This window comes from Ursus americanus, chromosome 7 (genome assembly GCF_024610735.1).
Source record: "Ursus americanus isolate L20-20 chromosome 7, mUrsAme1.1.p, whole genome shotgun sequence".
Lineage (NCBI taxonomy): Eukaryota > Metazoa > Chordata > Mammalia > Carnivora > Ursidae > Ursus > Ursus americanus.
The window spans coordinates 66,390,433-66,405,406 of NC_142133.1; the positions used below are offsets into that span (position 1 = coordinate 66,390,433).

Sequence of the window (14,974 nt, forward strand, 5' to 3'; positions counted from 1 at the left end):
GCTCGGGTTGCGTTCTCAGGGTCATGAGATTGAGCCATGGGTCAGGCCTTGAGCTCAGGGCAGAGTATGCTTGGGATACTCTCTCCTTCTCTTTCTGCCCCTCCCACTCGTGTGTGTGCTTGTTCACTCTCTGTCAAATAAATCTTTAAAAAAAAAGTTTTTTTCATGAAAATTGGGGACATTGTCTAAATAATTTGATATTAAAGAACTATATTTTTTGAAGGTTTAAATGATATTTTTCTTTTTTAGAGAATGAGTCATTTTTTTGGCGATTTAACTAAAGTATTTATGGATGAAATGTTTGAGATTTGCTTCAAAATCATCCAGTTTGTGGAGGGAAAGAAGCTGGTGGTATAGATGAAATAAAATATAAGCCATGTGTTGTAATTGTTAATTGTAGTGTTCTCTTTACGTTTGTATATGTTTTAAAATTTCCATAATAAAACATTTAAAAATAGAGTACTTCAGTCTTTAATTGAAAAACATTTCTGTTTCTCCCCCTAAATGATTTATATAGCTCTAAATATGGAGAAAATTTAGCACAAATAATTTTCTTTTGTGGGTTTTTTTTTTTTTTTAGATTTTATTTATTTATTTATTTGTCAGAGAGAGAGAGAGAGAGAGCACAAGCAGGGGGAGCAGCAAGCAGGGAGAAGCAGGCTCCCCGCTGAGCAAGGAGCCAGATGTGGGGCTTGATTCCCGGACCTGGGATCATGACCTAAGCCGGAGGCAGACATTTAACTGACTGAGCCACCCAGGCATCCCCACAAATAATTTGCCTAGTATTTATTTTTATTTATTTATTAAAATATTTTATTTATTTATTTGAGAGAGAGTGCCAAGTGCGTGGAGGAGCCGGGGGGAAGGGAAAGGGACAAGCAGACTCTGCATTGAACGCAGAGCTCCTGAGATCATAACCTGAGCCAAAACCGAGAGCCACCTAAGTGCAGTATTTAAAGGAACTAGTGATAAACTTTTTTTTTAAAGGAAAATAAGTTATCTCTTATGCAGTTTTAACTAACGGATTTATATTTTATTTTATTAAAGAATAGTAGACCTAGAAAATCTGTGAAGTCCTCACTAAAAGGCATACAAAAATTTTAGGTCTTCAGTTTTAATAACTTTAATGTCTTGTGTTAAAATAACGTATTTTTGTATGAACAGTAAAATGCAACCATATTAAAGTAATTCCTTGCTCTGGGTAATAAATGAGAACATATTAATTTTTATCATTACCATTACCATGAATAATATAAATGTTTTAAATTCTGAATATGCCTCATTTGAATAGTGGCTTAGTAGTCACCTTTTTTTTCTTTAAAGATTTTATTTATTTATTTTTAGGGTGTAATTTTATTTTATTTTATTAACACATAATGTATTATTTATTTCAGTGGTACAGGTCTCATCAGTCTTAACACAATACACAGCGCTCACCACAACACATACCCTCCCCAAAATATTTTATTTATTCATTTGAGAGAGAGAGAGAGCACGAGTAGGGTGAGGGGCTGAGGGAGAAGCAGGCTCTCTGCTGAGAGGGGAGCCTGATGCAGGACCCAGAACTTCGGGATCATGGCCGAGTCCAAGGCAAATAAATGCTCAGCCAACTGAGCCACCCAGGCGCCCTAGTAGTCACTTTTCAATTTAGATGTGATATGTCAGAGAAATTTTTTTAAGATTTATTTATTTATTTGAGAGAGAGAGAGAGAACGCGCGCGCGTGCGCGCGCACACGCATGCAGGTGTGTGGGAGTGGGGGTGGGGGAGGGGCAGAGAGAGGGGGAGAGAATCTTAAGCAGACTTCCCGATGAGTGCAGAGCCAGACTTGGGGCTCCATCTTCATGACCCTGAGATCATGACGTGATCCAGAATCAAGAGTTGGATGCTTATCTGACTGAGCCACCCAGGTGCCCCTAGAAATTTTTATTTTTAAGATATTTTATTAATTTTTTTAAAAGTTGGCTTTACACTCAATGTAGGTCTCAAACTCATGACCCTAAGATCAAGAGTTGCATGTTCTGACTGAGCCAGTCAGCTGCCCTGTCAGAGAAATTTTTATTAATTTCCATTTTCTAGCTCCTTGGGCAGACAAGCCTTATTATGATTAATTAATCAAAATATTTTTGCATATGAATGCGACTGCCTTATTCAGTGATATTTCACTCTTGTTTTTTTCTTGCAGAATAGTCTTATATCTGGTCTTTTATAGTTGGATATCTGTAATGTAAACAGGATTTAAAGTCTAGAGAAATGACATGATTGTGAAGTTCTTGGCATTTAATGTAAAATTATTTCATATCGTAAATTTTGCTTCTTGTGTAATGTTTTTTTTTGTTACCAGCAGGAATTAGTGTAGGGTATTGTTAATTATCTGAGATGAAAATATTGGAAAAATCAAAGGGCAGGTAGCCTGAGAGAAGCATGCTATCTTCTTTGTTTTTCTTTTTCTTTTTTTTAATATTCGGCTTTTTAAAAAAATATTTTATTTAGGGGCGCCTAGGTGGCTCAGTCATTAACCATCTGCCTTCGGCTCAGGTCATGATCCCGGGGTCCGGGAACGAGCCCTGCATTGGGCTCCCTGCTCAGCGGGAAGCCTGCTTCTCCCTCTCCCACTCCCCCTGCTTGTGTTCCCTCTCTCGCTGTCTGTCTCTTCGTCAAATAAATAAATAACATCTTTTTTTTTTTTTAAAGATTTTATTTATTTATGTGACAGAGAGACAGCCAGCGAGAGAGGGAACACAGCAGGGGGAGTGGGAGAGGAAGAAGCAGGCTCACAGTGGAGGAGCCCGATGTGGGACTCGATCCCGGCACGCCAGGATCACGCCCTGAGCTGAAGGCAGACGCTTTAACAACTGCGCTACCCAGGCGCCCCAATAAATAACATCTTTAAAAAAAAATCATTTATTTATTTGACAGCGTGCATAAGCAGGGGGAGCAGCAGGTAGAGGGAGAAGCGGGCTCCCCACTGAGCAGGGAGCTGATGTGGGGCTGGATCCCAGGACCTGGGATCATGACCTGAGCCGAAGGCAGCCGCTTAACCCTGACTGTGCCACCCAGGCGCCCCTCTTTTGCATTTTTCATCCCCCTTAATGAACACTGGTGAAATTTTAAATGAGGGTAGTATCAGAAATGTGAACTGGCAAACAGTTTTGTCATATAGTTGATTAATAAAAACAAAAGCCACTTTGGTTTATCAGCCACTTACAGTAACTTAAGAATACTGCAGAATGTGTTATTTCATTTTCCTATTTATGAGAATGTTATAACCCTCACTCTACCAATGAAGGATTAGGGTTTAGAGCCTTTAGTCACCTAGGATGTATTCTTAGAGCTATTAGAAGCAGGCTGTTTGACCTCTATACCTATGCTTTGAAATACTTGAATGTTTTCCATTAATTAAAATTTTTTTTCAGCCGAAATTCCTTGCTTATATTAATAGCTCTTACAGAGACCACAACAGAGTCTCAGTCAGTGTACTATTGTGTGTCTGTATGGAGAGGAGTGTTTGTTATAAGCACGTGATACCATTTAAGAAAATCAAGCAGATTTGTGCTCTTATTTAAATTTGTATTATATGTTTTTAGTATTCAGGATTTCCTAATGATAGTAACAAGGTGAAATTTAATTGCCCCCTGGATGATTTTATCTGTTTCCCTAGAAATCCCTTCTAATTCTTGACCAAGGCAAGCAATAACATCTGTTGGACAAACTGGTCTTCTTTTGTCAACTCCTGGGTTTTCAGTATGGTTTACAGAAACCTCTACATCTTCCCACTTTCCCAAGTAGAACTTGCAGCAACAGAGTTCCTCATAGATTTCAGTAGCTGTGTGTTTTCTTCCAGCAATCAAATGGGTTGTTTGAGGGGAAGTTCTGTGTTGGAACTGCATCTGCCTAGAATATGGAGCATGATTTATACCCGTAACAATGCTTTTAATGTAGTTTTCTGCTTTGGGCCAATAAGTTGTACAGTTTTACTCTTTTAACTTGTTGATAGAAATAAATTTAGTTTGGTGAAATCATTACTTGGTGAAATCATTGGTTCTACCTTCTGTAATGGAATAAACGAAGTGTATTTCTAGTTTTCAGACAACTCTGTCATATTTCTGTGATGTAGTTGCTAAGTTTTTTTTTTGTTTTGTTTTTTGTTTTTTAAGTAGACTCTGCACCTAACATGGGACTCAAACTCATGACACTGAGACCAGGAGTCCTGTGCTCCACTGACTGAACCAGCCACGCACCCCTGTGGTTGTTAAATTTTATATATTTTTTATAATTCTATTTTTTTTTTAAGATTTTATTTATTTATTTGACAGAGATAGAGACAGCCAGTGAGAGAGGGAACACAAGCCAGGGGAGTGGGAGAGGAAGAAGCAGGCTCATAGTGGAGGAGCCTGATGTGGGGCTCGATCCCAGAACGCCGGGATCACGCCCTGAGCCGAAGGCAGACGCTTAACCGCTGTGCCACCCAGGCGCCCCTATAATTCTATTTCTTTAATCTGATTTTTATTATTTAGATCAAGTAGCTTATTCCCTCATGTCAGGGTCATTAACAGAGGAAATGTAAATGTCTAATGATGTGAAAAATCCAACCTCATTAGTAACTAACATTTTAAGCTTATAGTATATGTATATTTAAAATAGTTACCAAGGATTTTTAAAATTATACAAATGCTGGTTAATGGTATGGTTAGACTCTATACTTCTGGTGGATAGCAATTTGGTAATATTAAAATAACTTTATGCAGGAATTCCACTTGTTAGAAAACTTTAAAAAAATAATCAGAAACATTTGGCATTTGTTGCAGTAAAAAAACCCCAATAACACACAATTATTGACAATATGCTATTTCTTCAGTTCTAAGCAAAGCAGCTCAAAATAAAATATTCTCTTTGATGCTCATAGTTGTTCCATAAGTTAAAGATGTTCTTATTTTAATTTTACTGATAAAATTGAGGCTCAGAGATTGACTTTCCAAAGTCACAAAGCTTTATTTTTATTTTTATTTTTTTTAAAGATTTTATTTATTTATTTGACAGAGAGAGAGACAGCCAGCGAGAGAGGGAACACAAGCAGGGGGAGTGGGAGAGGAAGAAGCAGGCTCCCAGCGGAGGAGCCTGATGTGGGGCTCGATCCCAGGACCCCGGGATCACGCCCTGAGCCGAAGGCAGACGCTTAACGACTGAGCCACCCAGGCGCCCCCAAAGTCACAAAGCTTTAAATGGTAGAGTCAGGAATAAAGTTAGGATCTGTCTCACTTTCTAAGCCTGTGTTGGTATAGTGTCTCAGGATATAGTGCCTCTTTAAGTGATTCTAATATGCAACAACAGGAAATAAGGATTAAGTGAATCAGGGTGTATATGTGTATACACATTCAGCGGAGTATTATGCTGCTATGAAATATATCATTAGTATCTCAAGATTTGCAAGAAAGGGCTTGTGATAATATTAAAACAATACCAACTGGTATATGCAGAAGAAATCTCAACTGTGTACAGTGTTACTGAAAAACTCCTGGAAGGGAGTATGCCAAAATGTTAAGTCCTGTTCTCTCTTGGCAGAATCCCTTTATACATACAATCAAACAAAACCTTTTTTTGTTTTGTTTTGTATGCTTTAATTTTCTAGAATGAATATGTTTTATCATTGGGGAAACCCGTGTTACTTCACATATGGTGCATATGACTTTGTATAGTAACTCAGCACCTGGAATTAATTTCTTTGTGGAATACCATGAAATGTCATTGGAAGTTGGTGAAACACCCTTGTCTAGCTTTTATTTTTTGTTTTTATTTTTAGTGGGGGTGAGGCAGAGGAGAGAGAGAATCTTAAGCAGGCTGCACGCCCAGCCCAATGTGGTGCTCTGTCTCACAACCCTGAGATCATGACCTGAGCCAAAGTCCAGAGCAGGGACACTTAACTGACTGATGTTACCTAGGTGCCTGAAGCCTGATTAATAATAGATTTTGAGAAACACACCCAAAATATTTGGAATCTTCCCAGGCCCCACCAGGATCTTGTTTTTCATTTTTATGTACTTGCTCGTTACTAAAGCCCGAGCCAGGAACCTACCTCTTGAAGTATCGACTTAATTATAGACATATGTGGAGGCTGACGTTTTCATTAAGCTTATCTTGTCATGTTTCAAAATAGACCTGTAAGGAAAAGGTCTCTGTCTGATCTTTATAGTTGAATGTCCCATTCCCATCTTAATCAAAATAGTAAGTGACATTTCTGCAATCCTGTTAGGTTTTTTTTGCCTCTGCAAGTAAGAACCTACCCATCCAGCAGAAGCACAGTTTTTATCATTCCAGTGCATATTTTAGTTAACAAAATAAATATATTTTTTAAATCATTGAACTGTTTGCTTTGTATAAAGTGTTATTATTATCTTCTTTAGCTTAGGGAATTAAGATTTTTACCATCTAAGTTCAGGCTATGCTTCATAACTTCTCTGAGTCTTACTGTAAAATAGACATAACTAAACCTCTTCTGCTCTTTCTTGGATTGTTGTGAGGATGAGATGAAACAGAATGGCTATGCAATATTTGTAAACCGTAAGGCAGTTAGAAATATTTACAAATAAGGGAGAAATGTAAAAATTTTGTATGTATTATCTGGGCAGCACTACAGGAAGATAGTCTTTATAGGAAGATACTTTTTTTGTGGGCTCGGGTTTGTTTTTTTAGTAGCTATATCAGTCTTTTTTGTTCTTATTTGACCTTCTTTTGTGTGTATATCTCTATATAAAAGCTCTTTTTGTGCTACATAAGTTGGTATAACCATTATGGAAAACCATATGGAGTTTCCTCAAAAAATTGAAAAGAGAACTACCAGCAATCCTACGTCTGGGTATATATCCAAAGGAAATGAAATCACTATCTCGGAGAGAGATCTGCACCCTTGTATTCATTGCAGCATTATTCACAATAGCTGAGAAATGGAAACAACTTTATTTTTTAAATTTTTATTTTTATTTTTTAAAAACGATTTTATTTATTTATTTGACAGAGAGATAGCACAAGTAGGCAGAGGGAGAGGGAGAAGCAGGCTGAGCAGGGAGCCCAATGCGGGGCTCGATCGCACTACCCTGGGATTGTGACCTGAGCCAAAGGCAGACACTTAACCAACTGAGCCACCCAGGCGCCCCTGGAAACAACTTTAGTGTCTATAAACAGATAATTGGATAAAGAAAATTACTATATGTATGCAGTAGAATATTATTCAGCCACAAACAAGGAAATCTGTCATCTGTATATTAGCTGTATACAGAGTGAAACAAGTCAGACAAAGACAAATAGTGCGGATTTCCCTTAAAAATCCACCCCCCCAATCATTCTCCGTTGGATTTAAAGTCTGATCCTCAGACTACAGTAAGATAACATAACATCAGAATGCCTAATATACAATCCAAAATCACTTGACAAATGAAGAACTAGGAAAATGTCAAGAACTCATAAGGAAAAGACAACCTACACACAAATGTTGGAATTAGCAGACAGACTTTATTAAAATATTTTATTTATTTGTCAGAGAGAGAGATTGAGTACACGTGCACAAGCAGGGAGAGTGGCAGGCAGAGGGAGAAGCAGGCTCCTGCCCAATTTGGGATTCGATCCCAGGACTCTGGGATTATGACCTGAGCCGAAGGCAGACACTTAACCAACTGAGCCACCCAGGTGTCCCCAGACAAAGACTTTAAAGCAAGTATTATAACTATGCTTTAAGAAGTCAAGCTTAAAATCAGTAGAGAATGACGGGGGGGGGGTGCGGTGTCCTTTTTTTGAAGTAGGCATTTTACTTCGTTAGGTTCAGATGACAAACTTCCAACCCATTTTCTCTGCACTAAAATTCCTATGTTTTCAAAGCGTTTGCAGAGCTGTTCTGATCTATTCTGCATGTGTACCACCTAGTGGCTGATTTGGGAACCTGGTAGTATGATTGGGGTCAGATACACATATGCATAGTTCTAGACTGACCCCAGGAGTGTTTATAGATCTTCACGGTATCACTTTCTCGAGCTCCTTTCTCTTTGCAAGTTCCCTGATACTTTTTGGCTCCTAGTGACCCTCTTCCTTGTCCCATGGCTAGACAGTTGGGGCTTCATTTCTCTGCTTTGCTGTATACTTCCACAACGTCTGCCTTTGATGCCAGACAACAGGATGGCAGAGAAAGCTGTGTGGCTTCCCTTCATATTTACGGGAACAGAAGGATTCTGCTTTGTTGGAGTTTTAGGGCCCTGTTCAGCCACTGCTGATTTTATCACTGCCAAGACTGCTGCCCTTGGCTTGTTTGGGGGCATAGGTCAAGAGGAAGAGGGAAAAACCCAGAAAACTCTGTCTCCTTAGGGGCCCCTTTACTGATCCTCAGACTAAAAAAAGAGAATTCTTTTGGAGCCATTTCTGTCTGCACTTAGTGGACAATTCTGAATATGTACTGCCCTTGAGTCTAGGCTGAGTGGTCCCAGAGGAAACAAAACCAGGAAACTCACTTTGGGGTTAGTATAATTTCTAGTTGTGGTTTCCTCCTCCAGACCCACTGCTCCCATTTTCAGAGGCCTTAGATAGCTGCTCCATGCATTCTGTCCAGGTTTTTAGTTGTATTCAGCCTGAGAGAAGGACAAACTATGCTTAACTCCTTTTTTTTTTTTTTACCAGAACCAGAACATAGATACCTTTTAATATTGCTACAACTGTATTATTCATTTGTTTTGGTTAAGAATTTACTGAGCATTCATCCCCTACCTAGCTTTGCTGGAAATGTAAAGATGGATAGTCTTTACCTCTAGTAGATCCACAGTTAGGCGTGTGATATGGGGGTGGAGGCAGAAAATAAACATTTCATATTGCACATTAATAATAATTTAGTTATTAAACTTATCCTTTTTGATCCATTTCTACTTTAGGACTTGACATATTGTTTGTGGCTGAAAGAGAGAAAAACCTGTTTATATTCCATTAATTTTCTGTTTTTCTTAATGTCCCAAAATATAAGGGATGGAAAGTCTCTGGATATGTATGTGCTGGATGAAATTAATACATAGTTTTAATAAGAATAAGAAACATAATTACATATATAATTATAATAACAAAGTAAGAAGAAATAATTTATTATTATATACTTGTTTCTCAGGTCTTAGAAAAATACCCCAATACACCCATGAGTCATAAAGAAATTCTTCAAGTTATCCAGAGAGAAGGACTAAAAGAAATCAGGTGAGTTATTTAAATATTATTAGTAATAATTATAATAATTGATTAGAATATTTCATAGTGTACAGCAATATACAGTTAGTCCTGAAGATTGATGATTTCGTAATAACTGCTTTGCTAATTTCTGATTTGTTCAGTTGTCAGATCTTTGAAGTTTTCAGTCATAGCACAGTTACAAAAACATAAGTAAGTTAAAAAAAATTCTTAGCTGTGTCCAACCCATGCACTTTAATTCTTAGGAGGCCTGGAGCCATCTTCAAGTCTTCATCTATGAGTTCAGGCTTTTGATTTAATAAGCTTGGTCATTAGCAGGTAAAAAATATTCTCTAGTACATGGAGAATGCCAGAGGTGGACAGACTAGGAAGAAATAACCTTGGCCAAAAGGAATAAAATGGAAAAGATACAAACAAAGCAATATATATTTCGAATAATAGTTTTATGTACAACAAATAAAACAGCTTGGGGTCAGTTAATACAGGACCAAAGATAAAATACACTTTAATTTCTAAGAGCCTTATATTAACAATAGCACATAATAGTCACTTCATAATCAAGACCCTCTGCCATCAAGAAATGTTAAAATTATGGTCAACATACTTGGTATTGTAAATGTGGAAATCGGGGAGTCTACCTGACAGATATTTATTAAGATGGAAAACATTGCAGTGCTTTAAAATTGCGACCAGTTGTTCTCGAGTGGGGGTGGTATTCTGTAGATGCCGTTAGGGAAAGTGTTCAGAATTTATGGGGTTATTTTTGATTTTCAAAGTTTCTAGAAAGAAGTGGAGCACTGTAGCATTTAATGTTCAGGAAACAGGCATACTAAATGTCTCACATTGTGCCAGACAGTCCTTCACATGAAGAATTGTTCAGCTCAGATGCCAGAGTAATAGTGAGATATGCTGAAATATTTGTAAATGGACAATAACAAATTTTTTGATACATAGCTATTGCATGTTCCAGATTTTAATTCTCATTTTCTTTAATACAAAATTGAGTTTCTGGCCCTTTGCTAACACAGCTTAAAAATTTTTGTTTTGACTTCTGGCCAAATGTCAGTAGGCTGGGAATAAATTAGGTTTGTTTTATTACTATGAAACAGTGAAGTATAAGTTAGTATTATTTCAGTTTATGTAACATATGTCTCTGAGAAGTTGTGTGAACATTTGTAAATTAAAACATTGAAATGCATTTGAGGAATTAGCTTTTAAACATTTTTGTAAATTAAAAAAATTGACTATCAATGATACAATTCTAAATTTTTATTTGAATTAGGTAAAATTTATTAGATTAAAATTAAAGCATAATGCCTATTTATTTTTTACTTTTTTACTTTTTTAAAAATTTAAATTCAATTAGCTAACATACAGTGTATTAGTTTCAGAGGTAGAGTCCAGTGATTCATCAGTCTTATGTAATACCCAGTGCTCATTACATCACGTGCCCTCCTTAATGTCCATCATCCAGTTACCCCATCCCCCCATCCCCGCATAATGCCTGTTTAATACCACCAATTTGTACAAAGGTATAGGAGAAAAAGACAGTGATTTTCGAGATCTGATGAACGGTTCTGCTAGGGTATTCTAATATTCTTTTATACTGCTGTTGACTTATAGAATAGGAATGAACAAGAGATTTCATTTTTTTTCCCTTAAAATTAGACTTTTGATACACTGGGGAAATTGACCAGGATATCTGGTGTATAGAGACCAGACTCCCATCAGCCCCTTAGGTCTAAATTCCAGTTGCAGGTCATCTAGCTCCAACATACTAAGGCTCTATGACTTTACACTTGTCATTATCATTTCTAGGGAGCAGGCAAGAATAGTAAGTAAAGAATAGTAAATGAATAAAGAAGGGAAAAAGAAATCTAGAAAAGTAGCAAGATGGTAGAGTCATCAAAAATAGCTTCTGGCTTTGCTTAGTGATAACTTAGATTTATAAGTAGCTGTTCTTGGTTAAACTATATTGTTGTGGGGGCACCTGGGTGGCTCAGTCATTAGGCGTCTGCCTTCGGCTCAGGGCGTGATCCCGACATTCTGGGATCGAGCCCCACGTCAGGCTCTTCCGCTGGGAGCCTGCTTCTTCCTCTCCCACTCCCCCTGCTTGTGTTCCCTCTCTCGCTGGCTGTCTCTTAAAAAAAAAAAAAAAAAAAAAAAAACAACAACTATATTGTTGTGATGCAGTTATATGACCACAAAGCAGTTCTAAGTCACCAGTGACTTCCATTTTGTTAACTCCATGGAACTTTTAGTTCCTGACTCTTATTTAACACAGCTGAATACTGCTGCTTTCTTGAAACTCTGTTTTGTTACTTGAAGCGACCACGGACATTCCTTCTTCCTTTTCAGCTTTTTTGCTCATTACCTTCTAATTTAGGTGCAATTTTGTCCATTCCCCATAGCTTTATTTATTTATTTATTTATTTTTTAAAAAGATTTTATTTATTTATTAGAGAGACAGCCAGCGAGAGAGGGAACACAAGCAGGGGGAGTGGGAGAGGAAGAAGCAGGCTCATAGTGGAAGAGCCTGATGTGGGGCTTGATCCCATAACGCCGGGATCATACCCTGAGCCGAAGGCAGACGCTTAACCGCTGTGCCACCCAGGCGCCCCCATTCCCCATAGCTTTAAATATTATATGTTGTCAGTTCTCAACTAGGTAGGGAAGCTGTTTCGCACCTCAGCCTTTGTATATGCTGCCTTCATAGTGGGGAATGTGAGTTCTCTCAGTTCCTTCTTATTTTTCAGGTGTCAGTTTGAATATGTCTTTGTCAGAGAACTTTGGCTGACTATACGAGCTAGAACAAATTCTTTTTTTAAAGTGTATTATAGTGTTCTGTTTATTTCTTCATACCAATTAAGGATTGAAATTACGTATTTTTGTGATCTTAAAAAAATCGCATAGCTTCTCTATAGCTTACATTAAGGTAGCTCCCTGAGGCCATTGACATCTGCTGTTTTTTCCCCCTTCTCTTTTATGCTTGGTATATGCCAGACATTGAAAACCTACTTGTTAACACATATATGAAATATCAGGGGTTGGAAGATCTTATTCAGGTGCAGTTACAGCATATGCTCTTGCTGCAGTGATGTGTTAAATGATAGTCTTATAATCTTTAAAGTTTTTAGATAGGTTACAGAATGAAATAGTTAATTTCTTTATTGAGGTTGTGCTACTTCTTACAGTTAATTTTCATTCTTCAGTCTTTAGTACATGGCTTTCAATTCTTTTTTCCATTTGTAGTTTTCCCTGTGTTTCCCATTCTGAAGAAGCTCACTTAATTTTGATTATTCCATATTATGTTATTTTATTTTAAAATACATTAAAGTGGAAATAGCCCAAATGTCCATCAAAAGATGAGTGGGTAAGTAAAGTGTAGTATATACATTCAGTGGAATATTACTCCCCCTTAAGAAGAATTGAAATTCTGATACATGCAGTGTGGATGAACCTGAAAAACATTATGGTGAAATAAGACAGACACAAAAGAACAAATAGTGATGTGGCAGCAGGGGAAAAAAAAAAAAGGACAAATATTGTACAGTTCCATTTATATGAGATACTTAGAACAGGCAAACTCATAGAGACAGAAAATAGAATAGAGGTTACCAGGGGCTGAGAGTAGGGAAGAACAGAGAGTTATTGTTTAAATTAGTATAGAGTTTCTTTTTGGGATGATGAAAAAGTTCTGAAAATGGACAGTGGTAATGGTTGCACAACATTGTGAGTGTACTCAGTGCCACTGAAATCTACACTTACAAATGGTTCAGATGGTAACTTGTATGTTACTTATCTTTTGCCGCAAGCAACCAACAAAAAAATATTAAAAATGAAGTGATTGGCTCCTAGCTGAGAAAGACTGAGGTACTAGTAGTCTTAAAGAGTTTTTCAGAGACGCTTTCTGCAGTCTTTGAGCTATACAGTTTTATAAGTCTCGGGGTCTGGTCAGCAGACAAAAGCTACATGGTAGTTTGAACAGGGAAGTTATTCAGTTAACTGGCTAAGTTATTTCTTGGTTAGCCAGAAATTAACTATTTAAAGGGAGGAAACAATACCTGTAGGGCTGAGGCACTGTGCCCTAAGAAAGAGTAACTTTCGAGATCTCCCTCTATGTCACAGGTTGCGATTCAGATCTTGATGGAATAGGTGGGGCTCTGGCCCAAATGATGACAAAGTTCACTGGTGCTGTAGCCTGGGCTGGCAAATAGGAAGCTGCCTACTGGGTATTAGTAGAACTTGCTGGAAAGCCTCCTGCTGGCACCTATCCCACATTCACAGGGGAGACAGCTGAGGCACCAGCAGAATTTTCTGGGAAGCCACCCACAGTCATTCTGCTGAACCTTGCTGAAGGTTGGGTGCCATTGAGTGTCCTTCATCTTGCTGGGTGCTGCCTGTCATAAGAGCAGGCAGGCAAGAGCACAGTAAAACCTGGAAGAAAAGCCCCCTTTTACTCTGCAGTGTTCTTCCAGCGCTTTGCTGACAAAACTTAGTATCAGGCCAGCTGGCAAAGAGAAGTGTTATAGGGTCTAGCTCCATTACCACAGAGAAGAACAAAGAAGGTTGGATTTGGAGCTAAAAGTCAATAAATTGATAACTAGCACAGCAGCCTTCAGTAGTTTTTCAGTAGAATAACAGATCATTGTCTGGCCCTACACACCACTTTGGTTTACTTGATTTGTTTCCACCTGCACTCTAGCTAAACGGTTACGCGGCTGTTCTCCGTATGGGATCTAAGCTTTCTCACCTTAGGACGTAGATCAGTCTTTCATCTTGACTTTTTTATGAAAAAATCTTGGCAGTCTTTCAAAACCAACTCATATTTTTTTTTCTTATTTATCCTGTTTATCTGGTAGATTATAGGGGTTGGGTTTTTTTGTTTTTGTTTTTTTAAGATTTTATTTATTCATTAGAGAGGTGGATCACAAGCCAGGGGAAGAGGTAGAGGGAAGGGCAGAGGCAGAGGGAGAGGGAGAAGTATACTCCCTGCTGAGCTGAGAGCCTGGTGTGGGGCTTGATTCTAGGACTTGGAGATCATGACCTGAGCTGAAGGTAGACACTTAATCAGGCTGAGCCACCCAGGCTCCCTCTCTCAAATAAATAAATAAATCTCTTTAAAAACAAAAACCAAAACATTCTATCTGATAATCATCCCAATCACATAGGGATGGTTTACTGGTTTACTGTTATTAATTTTACTAGTTTGTCTGTCTTTTTTTTTTTTTTTAAGCTTTTATTTATTTGAGAGAGAGAGAGCACATGAGCATGAGTCGGGGGCAGAGGGAGAGGGAGAAGCAGATTCCCTGCTTAGCAGGGAGCCTGATGCAGGACTTGATCCCAGGACCCTGAGATCATGACCCACTTGGAAGGCAGACACCTTACCGACTGAGCCACCCAGGCGCCCCTTGTTTTTCCTTCTTATTTTTTAGTTTACTGTCCCCTCCCTGCGTCCTTCTTTTGAATAATATGAAGGTTTTGCAGTATAATATATTTTATTTCATTTATATTTTAGTTCATTTCTCTTTACCTCACAGAGTATAGTAATATTAAATGCTTTAAAGTTTTTGTCTAATTAAGTCTGACATCTGGATAATCTCAGGGTTGGCAACTGTCGATTATCTTTTCCCCTGAGAACTTCTTACATTTTCCTGGATTGTCGTTTATTGAGAAATTTAAGGTTGTATTCTGGACATTTTGAATATTATGTTGTTTTAGGCTCTGTTTTTCTGTTATAAACCTCTGGAGAATGGTGATTCCTTCCT

The 14,974-nt window shown here is 37.9% G+C and overlaps 1 protein-coding gene across 3 annotated transcripts in view; it reads left to right on the plus strand.

Annotated features, from left to right (window-relative positions):
- ASXL2 (ASXL transcriptional regulator 2) overlaps positions 1 to 14,974 on the plus strand; it is a 125,573-nt gene that overhangs the window by 39,885 nt on the left and 70,714 nt on the right. For 2 of the 3 annotated variants that reach the window (XM_045809262.2, XM_087863798.1), the window contains exon 2: positions 9,133 to 9,215. The exons of the other annotated variant lie outside the window; for it this stretch is intronic. In XM_045809262.2, the coding sequence (XP_045665218.2) occupies positions 9,133 to 9,215 (83 nt within the window). The remainder of the gene's footprint in view (positions 1 to 9,132; positions 9,216 to 14,974) is intronic. 3 annotated transcript variants of the gene reach the window in all.